The sequence below is a fragment of the Otolemur garnettii genome, unplaced genomic scaffold (assembly GCF_000181295.1).
Source record: "Otolemur garnettii isolate 467f Iridium unplaced genomic scaffold, OtoGar3 scaffold00015, whole genome shotgun sequence".
Classification (NCBI taxonomy): domain Eukaryota; kingdom Metazoa; phylum Chordata; class Mammalia; order Primates; family Galagidae; genus Otolemur; species Otolemur garnettii.
In genome coordinates this window covers 2,531,747-2,547,427 of record NW_003852410.1, presented here as the reverse complement: position 1 = coordinate 2,547,427, position 15,681 = coordinate 2,531,747, and the positions used below count along the sequence as shown (strand labels likewise).

Sequence of the window (15,681 nt, the reverse complement as noted above, 5' to 3'; positions counted from 1 at the left end):
GGTTCTGGAAACACAGACACAGAATCTACCACACCCTCTACACCCCACCCGACAGCCCTTATCCTTGACGTCAGAGTCTCAGTGGCGTGAGGCCCACCAGCCCCACTTTCTTCCACACTTTGCTCAGCACAAGCACACTTGGTGTCCTCCCACTGCCCTGCCAGCCTGCTGGGCTGATATCCTTCCTCTGGGGCTTCAGGAGGAAGGTCAGAGCCACGGCAGGGTCAGCCTGCCACCGCTACCCGCTCACCATCCACCAAACTGTCCCCAGTAAAAAGCATTATCCACACCAGAGGAGCGATACATGTCATGCTAAAAACCTTTTCCTAATTGCCTGTGTGAAATTCTGGCAAAGGGGTTGTTTTGAGGGGAGCCAAGTAACAGCAGGTCAGCCAGGCTGCAGGACACTGAGCTGCTAGAGCCCAGCCCACCCAAATGGCCGGGGCTATGGCTGGGGCTATCTGGTTGAGCAGTTCCGCACCCCCGCCCCAGCTTTCAAGCCCCAGACCCTGAGTCAGGACCTAGAAACCTAAAATTAGCCTCGGCACTTCTGTCTACTTGAGAAATGAACCCGAAAGTTGGGGCTGCCCACACCTACCTCAGACAGACCCCTGAAAGCTTCATCATTCTGAAGTTAGGCCTGTGGACACTATGGGAAGTGCCTTCAGACACCAAGTTGCCAGAGTAATTGTTCTGGAAGAGGAAATAGCAGGCCAAAAAGATCCCAGCCCCAGAAACCAACTCACCCACTGTCACTCCCCAAGAGGCCCTTTGTAATCACTGAGACCGATTAAAGCCTGACAATATCTAGCCTCCCTCTCCCTTTTCCTTGCATATGGTGGAGGGGACAAGCTGGGAGTAGGGAGGAGAGAGGGGCAATGCCCCAGGTGCTACAGGCCCTCCTCAAAGTCTCAATCTCTTTAAATCTTTGCAACAACTGCAAGAGACACTGGGATTGCTATAGCCTTGGGGGATCAGGGTCCCAGTTTCCTGAACCCAATTGACCTGGTTCAGTTACTCAGCTGAGCTAGAACGTTCAGCTGAGGCATGGCAGCAATTGAAAGCAAAAATGAATGGAAGCTGGAAATAAAACCGAAGCAGCGCAGGCAGCATGAACAGAGAGCACAGTAACCTGCACAAGTCCCGGTGTAACAGAGATTTTATGTAAGAACAAAGAGAAAATTTAGAGCACTTCCAAAAAGACTTAGAGGTGGGTCCCTCTCATGATGGAGAGAAGGCAAAAGAGACAGAGACACAAAGACTGTGCAGAGGTATAGATACCCTCTTTCCCTCCATTTGTAACTAGCTGCAAATCTTTCACTGGTCTCTCTGCGCCTCCAGGAATGATTGCTCTTTTCTATTGGTCATTGACTACTGTCTCTTTCTATTGGTCCTTGGTCACCTAGGTTACTTCACACTCATATCCCAAGGGCCCTCCAGACTTCTTTGTTCTGCAGGCTGAGCTTTCCTCCCACCCTCCTTGAAGCCCTTGTCTGAGTGTCCTTTCTCAATACCCATCACACAGATGGGGACCCTGAGGCAGAGCGAGGTCCACCAGAGCCGGCCCCAGGTCTTTGTGCTTTGCTTTGCTAACAGTGTGGAGTCTGAGCAGTCCTGGGGTGGGGCCTAGGCAGGGTGGGGCCAGCAGTGCAAAGGGGTGTGTATACGTAGTGTTTAAGTTTGCAGTGACTCAGCTCAGCCACTGAAGACTGTGAACGCCTCTTATCTGGGTGCCAAGAACAATGGAAGGCTTCCCTGGCCTGCCCCAGTTCCCTCCAAATGGGGTTTCTGGGGGCATCAAAAGGGTTCCATGGCCAGACTGCTGCTGGCTCCAAGAACCTGGACCAATTCACACAGTCTTGGTCAGAGCCCCTTATCCAATCGCTGGGCCCTGTGCTCCCTACCTGGATGGAATTTCTGGGCCCCTGCACTGTGTGGGCAATGATCTTAATGCTCCAATTGTTAACAGCTCCATCAAGCCGTTTCCCTGCATTAGAGAGCTTACTGGATATTTTCTCAGAAATTAAATACACAGATTTCCTGGGCATGCTTATTTTGCCCAGGAATTTCCGCCCCTTCCCGCACACCAAACTTGTAACTGTAGAAAGGGGAAAGAAAGCCAGAACCCAGAACGCAGCGCTGAATGTAATCTCTACTCCTTAGTATGTCTCCTTTCTGCCAGGAGCCTCCCCCCACCCCCTCGATACCCCCTTTCCCAGCCTGAGTGGTTGCCCCAAAGAGAGCAAACTTAGAAGGAGGGGAGTGATCTGAGAGAGGTGAAGATGCTTCTCTTCTCGGGCAGTCATAAAGGTGTGTGACTATGGTCTCAGCTTACCCACCAGGACTGCTCCAGGAGCACAGTCCGACCCCTTTCCCCACAAAAATGCAGAGGTGGGACAGAGGCCTGGCGCCTCTCCCTCCCACCAAAGGTTTCAGATGGAAACTTACAGCAGCTGGCGGCTCAGCCTGACTCCAGCCCCAGCAGAGGGACATATTTGTGGGCAAGGGACTTCCAAGCCTTTGTCTGAGCAGATGTTTGGCTTGTGGGCTCGGCAGGCTGGCTGGCTGGCTGTCCTGCCAGCCCCTTTGGGAATCTGAAACCGCCACCCTTCCCCCTTCTGTGCTCCCATTTGAGCTGGACAATGACAGGAGGGTGGGAGGCTCAGAGACAAACCTGGGGTCTCCCAGCCTGAGGAACCTTTGCTCCCCACACTCCTGCCACCACCTGCCCCCAGCATGTATGGGCAAGGGCCTGGGAGTAGCCTGCAGAATCACCATGGTTACCAGCTTCTCAGCCTCCCCCTTCTTTCAAGTGGAGATACTTTAATGACATTTGAGATCTTTTTTCCAAAGAAAATTCCCTTTCTCCCACTTTTTATACTATAAATACTTTCCTGTGTTGCCACATGGCGTTCCCAAGTATTTTTTTTTCTTCTTTTGAGTGGGCCGCATAATGTCCCATTGACTAAAACTGGGGTTAAAAAACTTTTTCTGTAAAGGGCAGATTGTGAATATTTAAGGCTTGGTGGGCCACGTGGCCTCCATCTCCACTAAACAGCTTAGTCCTTGTCGCCCTGAAGCTGGGACAGACAATAGCTAAACAAATGACCATGGCTATGTTCCAATAAAACTTTGTTTATAAAAATAGGTGGTGGGCCGGCTTGGGCCCACAGACAGATGCAGTTCCATAACTCCTGAACCAGGAGAATTATAAGAAAAATAGCTTTAGCCTTTTATTAATTACTCTGGTTTTAAAGAATTTTGTTTTGCTATTTATAGGTTAAGAGAGGATGATGATGATGGTGGTGATGATGTGTGTCATCAGCCATCCACTGACTAAGTGGTGCCAGGCCCTGTGCCAGAAGTTTTACATGTTATTTTATTTAATCCTAAGAATTATCCTACAAAGCATATCATCCCTCTTTTTACGGACAGCAAAATTAAGAGACATTCTTAGAAAAGTTTAACAGTGTTTTCAAACTTCAGGTCACAACCCATCAGTGGATAGTACATCCATGTTGTCACTTATGATCAGATTTTTTTTTTAAGTTGAAAAGAAAAATTGTTTGGAGGGTTAAATTTTGGGGAGGAGGAATTTTTGTTTCAGGTGTGTGTATTGGAGCAGGACATAAAATGTATTTCCTACTGTGGATCATGGACAAATATAAAATTTCAAAACCCAAAGTTAAAGAAGTAATTGGAGCTCCCATCTCCAAAGCACCTGTGCAGCGCTAAGCATTGTGAGGCCACTGCAGTAGAGATGAACGCATTTTTCCCTTCTCAGCCAGGGACTTTTATAGACTCGAATCCCTAAAGTGGAAGCACAGTTGCAGAAATGGAATTAAATTCCCCAAGCAGCATCCTTTCCCAAGAAGCCAGTCCTTGAGCCCATGCCCATCAAACCAGGATTTGAGAACAGTCCAGACTGTGTTCTCTCTTACATGTGGGACGTTTATGAATCCTTTCTGTCTCCATCTCCCCCTTCCTCACATAATGAGTGATGGAGATTCAGTTAGACATGGCTAACATTTTGCCTTGCTTGGGACAGAGCCCTATAACTGGTAACCTGCCCCAAGAAGCATCTTAAGGAGAAAGTGTTGGTTAACGGTAGTGACCACCAGCACCAATGTGAGACATTTTCTACAAGTCAGGCCCTGCCACAAGTTAGATGAGGAAACCGAGGATCAGAGGGGTGGAGGATTGTCCAAGTACTTCACCAGTGATGAAGCCGTGGTATGAACCGAACTCCACAGCCCACGCATGACCTACCATCACACACCCAGCCTGCTCATGGCACACCACAGGAGCTACAGTCTGGGGGAGCAGACTTAACGACAGCTGAGGATGCCAGAAGTGATGCTAGGCCAGAAAAGGGAAAAGAAAAAGAAAAAACACTCTGGGATACGTGAGGCTGCAAAGTAAAGATGGTGAATAATCACCATAAGAGGAAATGGGGAGATGCTGTTTATAAATAAATTGTTGAGTATTTGCTTTGGAAAGAACCCAGTGCCTAAATTCAAGGCCTTTGTGTTAATATTTACTGTATTGTAATAGTGAGATTTTCACAAGGCTCTCTGGGTTTAGACTGAGTAGACCTTTGGATAAGAGCCTTCCAGAAGAAAACAGCATAATTGGGACAGAACTTCTGGCAAGCCCACAGTAGAGATTATGGCTGGTTTAGGAGTGTTCTCCATATCTGCTGCTCCCTTTCTGAAGGCCAACACAACTTAGTCCCTAGAGACGGTTTTGTAGCCATGTAACCCTTGGCCACTGTCCTGAATCTGCTGTTGCTGAAACACTTTGTGTCTTGGTTACTACCATTTCAGAAGGCTTAATAGTGCTTCATGTCCCATTATGTAACGCTGCATATCCAACTGTCCCGAGGCTCAGTGGCTTAAACCAGCAATGTCTATGTTGCCCACTAATCAGCATTCTGGCGGGGCAGAGGAGGGGACACCTTGTATCTATGCATGTGGCATCTCCTGGAGCAGCTCACAGCTGGGGGCTGAGGTCATCTGAAGCCTGTTCCTTGTGTGTTTGGCTGGACGCTGGGAAGACACACAGCTGGTCCTTGGGGAGCTCTCTGTCTATCTCTGTGGGGTTCCTCCCCAGGGCCACCTAGCATGGAAGCTTCAGTATGTTAGGGCCTCTTTCCTGTCCGCTCAGGGATCCTGAGGTGTGTGTACTGAGAGAGAGCACTGGGCCAAAAGCTGCACTGCCTTTGTGACTATCTCGGAAGTCATATCGCGTCGCTTTCTGCCACATTCTGTTTTATAGACTTGAATCACTAAAGTGGAACCCCAGTTTCAGAAAGGGAATTAAATTCCATGTTGATTGGGAAAAGTCCAAGAATTCACCACCCTGATTTAAGTACTCACGGCTAAGGGAGCCGCACACCCAGCCCTGCAGAACCTTAGCTTTTGTGACAGTTGAATGTACAGTGTTCTTCAGCTTTCTCAAAGCTGGTGTTCACAAATTGCAAAGGCCCCAAGGGCGGCATATTCTACAACTTTCGACTTGGCCCTTTAAATGAAGAATCTCACACCATTTGAACCAAGTATGAGGGCACAACTTGCCTGGCACAGGAGAAAGCCCACATTAGTTCTACTTCTGAAAGGTCTGTGCCACGCCTCCGCTCCGGAGGGGAAAACAGTCTGCAAACAAGGTTGCGTGGCAAATGTTAGGAGCATTCCCATGAGCAAGCCGATTTTAGAGAGCTGGGAGTATCCACAAGACCCACCTGGTCTGCTAAGGATAAACCCTCCTTCTCTGTTCCTTTTACCATAAGCCCAAAGAACTTCCACTTGCCCATACCAGCTCCTTCGGAGGAAATGGTCTGAGCATGGCCACTTTGGGTTTTCTGAAAAATAACCTAGAACTGAAACGTTGTAGGAGTTCAAAGTGGCCTTTGTGGTAACCAAACCAAATTGATGATGCCGTTTTTGCTGAGCTTATACATAAGGTCATCTTTAAACACTCCGTGACAGTGGTTCTCAGAGGAAGGCCCCTGGCCATGCCTGCATCCCCTGGGAACCTGCAAATCCTTGTGCCCCATCCCTAATCTCCTGAATCAGGCAGTGCTGGGGTGGGGGAAGCAGTAATCTGTTTTAACAAGCCCTCTAGGGGAATTGTGAAGTCAGCGCAAGCCTGAGAACTGTCTTACAGGGGGTGGGGGCAGAAAACAGGAGAGGTAGACCCTGCCAGCCTGAGAGCTGGGTCTGGAGAGGCAGCAGACGGTGAGGCCATGTGCTTCTCTGGCCCTGCATAGAGAGAACGGACAGGGGAAATGGCAGAGCTCATAGTGCCAAGAATGACTCTTCCTGCTGGTCTCCAGGCCTGTGGCAGCATAGAAATGAAGTCCCCCTCCTAATCTGCCTCCAAAACGTCCTTGTTTTCTTAGGGAAGTGATATAAACCCTCTGATTCTTAGTTTCTAGCGTGCAAAGCAGGCTGAGGTAAGGATAACAGGCTAGTCATCACTGAGCCCTTAACAGCAGCGATTATCAACCTTTTTTATCTATGGCATACTTAAACCTATAGTTGAACTTCCACGGCACCTTCAATTATGACAATCAAAAAAAAATATATATGCACTGCGCTTTGACCTGCTTTCAAAAATAACCTAATTAATGATCTTTACACATTTTCGTGCTGCAGCTGAGATCCTCTCACAGCATGCTGGATGAACATCACTGGCCTATAAAGTCCCCACATTTCATTATCTCATTTACTTCGTGCAACAAACCCCATGATGTTGCTATTATTACTGTCTCCATTTGAGTAGTGAAAAAAAACTGAGGCACAGAGATGTTAGGTAACTTGCTCAAGGTCACACAGCTACAGCCCAGGCAGCCTGACTCAAGATCGCCCTTCCCAGCCACGCACTGCAATTCAGAAATTGTAAACTTTGGTACCAACGACTGTGGGGAAGAGATTAAGTTTGTGCAGAGAAAAATGGGGCCAGGACCATAGAACCAACCCGAGCAGGCTAGGCATTCAGATCTTGGTTGCCAGCCCCTCCCTGGTGCCTGAGGGGCCACCTGCTGACAGAACCAGGACAGCTTCAGCTATCTCATCCTTTTGAGACAGCTGGGAAAAGGGCACAGAAAATAGCTCAAAGGCAAGGAGAGAAAATTGCTTCCTGACCCACGCTGCCTGCCAGGACATCTTGTTTTCATAAAATGATAGTGACACTGTTTGCTTAAAAGTGCTGGCTACTGGTCATAACAGGGCTAAGAGCCAGGGATGCTAGGGAGAACAGTGAGGGAAGGGAAGTCTCCTGGGGGGGGGGGAGCTTAAGAAAACACTTTCTAACAGATAAGAAGGTTGAGACCAAGCTCTGTGAACATGACCCTTTCTCCCTTCCTCCAAGCTACCACCAGAGTTCTCTCCCTCTAGTACAAATCAGAACATCACACTCCTCAGCTCAAGAACCAGTGATGGCTCCCCATTGCCTCCAGAATGAAGTCCCAACCTCTAACCTGGGTTCAGACCCACCTGTGATCACCCCAAACTATCTTGCTGACCACACATTGCCCTCCTTCCCCGTAGGTCATCAAGGAGCCTGCAGTGCTCCCCAGACAAGTTCAGGTACACTTCTATCCCTCTCCCTTCCCCTCCTCCTTATGAAGCCACATCTAGGCATTCAGAGTTGAGAGCCCCATGGGAACATCTCAGGAATACCCGACTGGGAGCTGTTGGGTGTACTTGACAATGAGGCCTTTCTATGTGGGTGAGAAAAGGCTAGAAATTTCATTCTGTAAAACTTAGAAGCCAGACAGGAAACTCACTTTGTACTCAGACAGCCCTGATGAAATAGTTTTCCCTTCCTGGCTATACTGAAGGGATGGTGGAAATAAGTGGACACAGACTCGTCACTTGCTCTTCCCCTGGGACTCAGTCCTGTGAAGAGGAACAGGGTTTTCATTCCGGAGGACGACTGACACCATTATTCTCTCGGACATAACCGAAACCACTAATCTGGCATGTTCTGAGGACTATTATCAGGCAGTCGGGATCTGGTTCTAGACCTATCCGGTTATCCAACACATTCCTTATATAGACACCCACCCACGACTGTGACACTCAGAAACTGCTGTCAGGACACTGACATTCTTTGTTTTTCAATTTTCTTTTCCTAATTTTTGCCATTTTTATTTTTATTTCCTCTTCAATCTGTAAGGGTGTATTAAGTACGCGCTTGCAGCCTATAAGTAAAGAATAGTAAGTGTTCTGGTCTGAACTTGTGCTTCCCCATCTCTATGTGGCAAATAATAAATAGTTGTATTTTGACTGACACGTAGTTAGTGCTCAGTTAAGTCGTAATTATCATCTAAAGCCAAGGTCAGAGGCACTGTGCTAAATATCTCAGGAGTTTTGAATCAAAAGCTAAAATTGAGGATATTAGATAGGCATTTTATATAACAAGAGAGAAAACAAATTTTCATAAGATTTTTATTGATGCAAGTGAAAACATAATATTTGAGCATGGTTTTCTTTTAAAAAATATATAGTTCTAATAAGAAAAGTGGAATTCTTTTTTTGAAGAGAACATTTCACCTAATTGGAGGGCAAATGTAAAATCCATCCTTTGTTCTCACGGGTTTTGCAGGGACAGACAGGGGCCCGGTTTGGCCACGGGCTGCAGATTGCTGACGCCAGATCTAAAGGCCACAGGATGCAGGAGAAGGAACTTTGGCTTTGGAGTCAGTGTGGCTGTCAGCTGTGTAGTATTGAGACGATCCCTGAATCTCTCCGAACCTCACTTTTGCCATCTCTAAGAAAGAAAATAATGATTTTCCTAACAGAGAAATAACTCTGGAAGGGGAAGCAAGTCTTTTGGGTTTGTGTAAGAGGTATTGGTGGTGAGTACCAAGTTTTGAGTTCAGTGCTGGTTGTAGGCATGCCCTAAGGACAGGACAGCCATCATCACCATGAGCAGCAGCTCTGAAGGACAGGGGATAATTCCAAAATGGCCCAAGAAGATTTTATGGATTGAGAATGTCAAGTCCTCATTCTTTAGAGAATGAGAATAGGCAAATTATAAATGCGTGATGGGTGAATACTGAATGAATATTTATCCACTCTCTCTGCTCCCGGGATCAGGCAGAAGAGAGAAATCTTGGACTCTCACAGTTCAGTTCTCCCAGACTCCATCACCCTCCCCTATGAAGTCTTTTTCAGAACTAAAGCTGAGGAACAACATGCACTGAGTTCCACCTTGTCGTGGTTCCCAAGCTAGCCAGTGAAAATGTCACCAGTAGTAAGAAACAGATAAAGGAGACCCAGACAGCAAGAGGAGCAGAGGCAGCTCAGGGGCTAGCTGCGTTACCTACCAGAGGCCTGTGGGAAAGCTGCTTCTCACCTCCAGGCCTTGGGCATGCTATTCCGCTGCCACATCAGAACACCAGAACGCACTCTGCTGGGGACCCTCTTAGCACTTCAGACAATTCCCTGACTTCGGTCTCCCCACCAGACCCAGCTTGGTTCCCACAGAAAGCCATGGAGTCAAAGGTTAAAGTTTGAATCCCAGCTCTGTTTCTTGTCTGTGCCCCTTAGACAAGATATTTCATCTTCACTGAGCCTCATTTTTCTCATCTGTAAAATGGGTGCATCCCCTATATAAGTGCATATCCTTCCCAGAGGGTTGCCAGGAGGACCAGGTAGGAAAGTGGCTGACTTCTAAGCCCTCTTCTCCCTGAGAGGCCTCTCCTGCTAAGGTGCCCCTGCTGGTGCCCCCCCAAGTCTCTCACTCTCCATTTCCTTATCTTAGTACTTGCCACACTCTGTGATTATCTCACCTGTTTATTTATATATTTTTCTTCCTCCCCCTCACCCCAACACACACATAGTCCCAGGCTCCCTGAGGGCCCTGGCTGTATCTGTCTAGGTTGCTCTGTATCCCAGCACCTAGCCCAGGGGTTGGCACACAGTAGGTGTTCAGTAAGCAGGGTGAGTCACTGAAAAGCAAGAGAGCTGTCCAGACAGCTGTCTCTGGAGCCCAGCCGCCTGCCACACCTCATCTAAGCCTGCCTCTAAGGTGCAGACAGGGCATCACCTGCTAATGTTTTCCACGGTTGTCTGTTGTCCCCTAGGTGGGATGTTGGAGGGCAGAGGTCACCAAATATTCACTGCGGCTCTGCTGCGTGCCAGGTATTGGGTATATATCATGGCCAGTAGAATCAGATGTGGCTCCAGGTCCCAAGGTGCTTCTGTCTAGTGTGGACAGAACCTATATCAAACAATCATACAAAGAAAGGTGGGAAGAGAGGCTTGCATACAGGACTGACCGCACTTGGGGGAGGGTCAGAAAAAGCTTGCCCAGAACTAAAGATCTTTAAGTCTGATACTCCAAGAATGAAAAGGAATTAACCAGGCGAAGAGGAGTTGGAACAATGTTCCCAGAGCGGCAAGTGCAAAGGCCCTGTGGCAAGTGGCGCATTCCTTTAATCAGCAACTACGGGAAGGAATTTATGTTCCAGGCCCTATAGATGGTCCTGGGTCAGAGCAGTGGCTAAGCAGCCTTGTTCTTCCCTCTGCAGCTGACCACCTACCTACACAGACTTGAGTCAACCCATTACACAGCAATCCAGAAATGTTATTAGCTAACATTTACTGAGTCCAGACAATGTGCCAATCCATGGCTCTCAAAGTCCTTTTGGTGAATCTGTGAGATCAAAGTTTTGCACGAGTTCCAAATAATTCATATAAATAAACCCACCCTTGAGGAAGTAGAGCAGTCTATACATGGGGAATACATAGTGACTTCCTTCCAAAGAGAACAAGGTGGAAAGGAGGAGCAAAGAGTCACTTTGCAATGCAGACTCTGACAAACTGCCTCTGCAGCCCCACTGCAGTAAGTCATGGCGACAGCACACACCCTAGGTAGGAGGTGGGGAGAGCGGCAATTTGCCTCTGTGACCTTCCCCAATGTAATCTTGATAATAACATTGGCCAAATTCCAACTAAGAGACCTTTGACGAACTACCTGGTGGGTGCTCCTCAAAACTGCCACAGTTATGGAAAACAAATTCTGAGAAACTGTTACAGCCAAGAGGAACCTAAGGAGACAAGACCACTCGATGTAGTGTGATATCTTGGATGGGACCCAGAATAGACAAGGGCGTTAGGTAAAATCTATGAACATCTGAATAAGGTTTGGACTTTAGTTAATAATAACATATCACCACTGGTTGATTAATTGTGACAAAATACCGTATTAGTGTAAGATGTTAAGAACAAAGAAAACTAAGTGTGGGGCACATAGGAATTCTGTGTACTATTTTTGCAATTTTGCTGTAAAGCTAAAACTACTTAAAAATAAAAAGCTTATTAAAAACTAATTATGCCTGGCTCATGGCTGTAATCCTAGCATTCTGGGAGGCTGAAGCAGGTGGATTGCTTGAGCTCATGAGGTCGGGACCAGCCTGAACAAGAGGGAAACCCCGTCTCTAAAAACTAGCTGGGAATTGTGGCAGGCACCTGTAGTCCCAGCTACTCAGGAGGCTGAGGCAAGAGGTTGCTCAAACCCAAGAGTTTGAGGTTGCTGTGAGCTATGATGCCATAGCAATCTACCAAGAGTGATAAAGGGAGACTCTGTCTCAAAATATAGATCCATTCCAAGTGAAAGGGGGACCAACAGGTTTTAACATAACCAAGTAAGAAAGATTCATTGATACGCCTTTTGATTTCGCAGTGCAACTAACTTCAGAAACTACCATCTGTTGAATTCTATCACAGTATCAAAAAAGAATATACCCACAATTATCTGGAAAAGCTATTACAGTAGTCATCTCTTCCTGCTTTATATAAATACGAGGGCAGATTTTCTTCATGTATTTCCACCAAAACACCATAACGCAGAAGATGAAATGCAGAAGCAGCTGTGGGAATCCAGCTGTCAGGAAAGAGATTTGCAAAAATGTAAATCAATGTCTTCAATTTTTCTTCTCACTAAATTTTTCGTTTTGGAAAATATAGTTATTTTTAGTAACAAAGTGTTACTAAAATATTTGTATTTGTTAACATCTATTTTAGTAACATTTTGTTAACTAAAAATTGTTATTTTTAGTACATAATGTTTTATATATATATATACATATTACAAAATGTTACTAAAATATATTACAAAATGTTACTAGAATATATTTTAGTAACAAAATTTTTAGTTAACAAAATGTTACTAAAATAGATGTTAACGCGTTGTAGGTTTATTGTTGTAATTTTAAATACATTAATGAACAGATATTGAATTTTTTCTCAATTTATAATTTCTTTTGTCTGATAAATATGAATAGCCTTTACCCACATGAACAAAAACTCTGAGGGGATCTCACTAATTTTTAAGAATCTAAGAGATCTTGAGATTCACCAGCAATTTGTGAATCACTGTGCTAAATGAATAACTTTCTGTTAGTTCTCACAAAAAACCCATTAGGTAGGCAATATTATCATCCCATGTTGCAGAGACAAGACTGAGGAGCAGGGAAGTATATTATCTTGCCCAAGCTCACCCAGGAAACAGAGAGGCTGGAGCTGGGATTTGAACCGTGGCACAGTGCATTCCTGACTTCTTTGTATCTGGATCTTTCCCCACCTTCCAGGTCTGTGAGCTCTGCAAGGGTGTCGTCCCTGTTGACAGCCCCGTGGTCTACGCAGACAGGGCAGGCTACAGTAAGCAGTGGCACCCGGTCTGCTTTGTGTGTGTCAAATGCTCTGAGCCGCTGGTGGACCTCATCTACTTCTGGAAGGACGGTGCGCCCTGGTGTGGCCGCCATTACTGTGAGAGCCTGCGGCCCCGGTGCTCCGGCTGCGATGAGGTGGGACATAGTGGGCTGAACATGGGCTTAGGGGGGCACTCCTACTTTTGAGGGGAGGGTGTAGAGCCCAGTGGGAGTGTGGCTTTGTTGATGATGTGCTGTACAGATAGGGAAACTGAGTCAGGCCTTACTACATAAGGTCTGCCTCCATTTTCTCATCTGCAAAATGGGGCTAGTACTAATTCCCACCCTTGAGGTTGCTGGGATGGGTCAGACCCAGAGTGCCCTGAGTCTTGTCCTTGGCACAACGTTTGGTACTTAGTATTCAGAAGCACATTAGGGGGTGTGCCAGGAGGAGGCTGCCCACACTGAAACAGGGATCTGCATCTATTAGTGTGGTCATGTGGTTGCCTAACCCTCATGCCTCAGTTTCATCACATATATTAATAAAAATGGGGATGAGAATAGTGCCCATCCCGTGAAGATATAGGAGAAATGCGTGAACATGCTCGGCACTGAATGCTAACCTAGTAACTCATAAATGGTAGCTGCTATCCTTCTTATGATTATAATATAATATAATGCAATAATTTAGCATTAATGTAATACAATACAACGTAAAGTTGTAAATGCCACAGAGGGGATTCAAGTCTCTGATACAGGTTTAGAACAGAGAAACTCCAAAGTGTATTAATAATGATACTAATGACAATAATAGTAAGTACTCTTGAAATGCCATTGGTAGCAGCAAATGTGCTACCTTCATCTTTGGCACAGATGAGGGCTCAACAGGTCTTCATATTCAGCCAAAATCTGCTTCCTAGAACCTTCTATATATTGGTCTCTGTGTACAGTTAAAACTCTGCAATCCTCTTGCCTAATAACTGGGTTATCAGATGGTATTAAGAAAGAAAAGGGCTGTTGCAGGCCTGCCCATACCTCATGTTTCAGGGGACAGTGGTATATTCACAGTAACAAGTCTTCATAAGGACTTATAATGGGTCAGTAATCTGCTACATACTTGGTAAATATCTCACAATAATCCTTTAGGGAGACTCTTACGATCTCCATTTTACATGTGAAGAAAGTGTGGTTCAGGAAGGCCGATGACAGTCACATGGCGCTGACTCCGTGTTGGTCACGCCTCCAGACATTTTATATAGAGGAGGACAATTAGCATCCATAAAGCCTAGGGGATGGGAAGTGTCCGTGTCCCCATTTTACAGATGTGGGATCTGAGGCACAGAAAGGAGGTACTTTGCCCAAAGTCAAGAAGCTGATAAATGTGTAAGTGACAACTCGTACCCGGTTCCTGTTTGACTTCAGAATCAGAGGCCTGTTCACCATTGTGCTATTCTGTTCTTCCTGAGACTTGGGGGCTCCTTGCATATGTATATTCCAAAGTGTCACTTTATTCCAAGCCCAGGCGACCCCCATACTCTGGCTCTTGGGGTTGGCCATAGGCAGCTGCTCTATCATTAAGCTGTCTCTCCTTACCAGGGTGTGTCCATTTTGGCCCAGAGAGTTTCACAGATTCTCGATAAGTAAAAACTGCCTGTGGTGAAGGACTTCTCCTTCCATCTGAGAAGCTAAAATGTAACCATGACCCTTAGCAAGTACTGTACTTACTGCCTCAAATTTACAGCAGATTTCTCCACTGAGGCTCTTAAAAGTCAGAATAAGAATGGGATGGGATGGGACGACCACCTTCCTATAACTTGTCCTAGACACACCGTCTCTCCCTAGGGATAGAACCCGAGTCATGTATTTCTTCTGCTCCCCTCCCCAGATAATATTCTCAGAGGACTACCAGCGTGTGGAAGACCTGGCCTGGCACCGCAAGCACTTTATCTGCGAGGGCTGCGAGCAGCTGCTGAGCGGCCGGGCATACATCATCACCAAGGGGCAGCTTCTGTGCCCAACTTGCAGCAAGTCCAAACGCTCCTGAACGGCTGCCCACCTGCAGCCAGAATCCACAGGATTCCACCAAGAAGGAGAGAGCCCGGCACGCTGGGCCATCCTAAGCGTCTAACGCCAGAGCCAGTGAGCAGCATAAAACAGTGATTTGTTTGTCGGTGGAAAGACATATAATATATTCTAGGTTAGGTGGTGGTGGATCCTGGAGGGTCAGTAGTTTCAAAACCAGAAATGTTCCAAGAAGTCTTAGGACGGAGTTCTTTTCTGGTTTTGTTGTTGTTTCCCAGCTGCACCCAACTAAAGACATCCTGCAAGGCATCCGGCAGGGGAGCTCAAGGAGGAATTTCCCAGAATGCAATTCCGAGTGACCGCATCACATAGCTATAGAATGTGAGTGCCTTTCTGTGGACATGGGAGCTCCTCCAAGAGCAGGCTGGGATCCCAACTATTGCTTGCTTCCTCTTTTTTCAAGTGGAATTTGAATTTTAAATAAACAACCTTTTTTTGTGGCATGATAAACATATCAATAAAAGTTTTGTGAATTCTATGTACACTCTTATCTAATTATTTACACTATGGCAGTAATTTGACGACATCTATTTAACCCCATGACCCTGGTGCTGGCAGAAAATACCTCCAATGATACTAATGAGTCTCTTTTTTCACGCGTCTCATCAGATTTCCATTGGGAGCGCAGGCCCTTGGGCAGAACCTTCCACCTGTCTCCTGAGTCTATATACAGTATTCCCAGATCACTGATGGAACAAGCATGTCACATTTCTTGATATACCCAAAAGTGGCCTCCTGGAAACAGATCACCTTCTCTTTAGCCAGGGACCTGACCCAGCTGCCCTCAGAGCCCAGGCAGGTAATGACTGAAACCCTCTAAGAACAACACCAGTGTTTGGGAAGCCACCAAACATAGCCACTTAAGCTCGACCAGTGGGTGCCGCTTTCATGTGAAATCTCTCCATTTTTAAATGTTGCCAACTAAACATTGAATGAGC

The 15,681-nt window shown here is 46.4% G+C and overlaps 1 protein-coding gene across 1 annotated transcript in view; it reads left to right on the top strand.

The window, feature by feature from the left end:
* LMCD1 (LIM and cysteine rich domains 1) overlaps nucleotides 1–15,219 on the top strand; it is a 68,050-nt gene extending 52,831 nt beyond the window's left edge. Inside the window, exons 5-6 of the mRNA XM_003785473.3 lie at nucleotides 12,602–12,817; nucleotides 14,547–15,219. Of these exons, the coding sequence (XP_003785521.1) occupies nucleotides 12,602–12,817; nucleotides 14,547–14,705 (375 nt within the window). The 3' untranslated portion in view covers nucleotides 14,706–15,219. The remainder of the gene's footprint in view (nucleotides 1–12,601; nucleotides 12,818–14,546) is intronic.
* The last annotated feature ends 462 nt before the right edge of the window (nucleotides 15,220–15,681 follow it).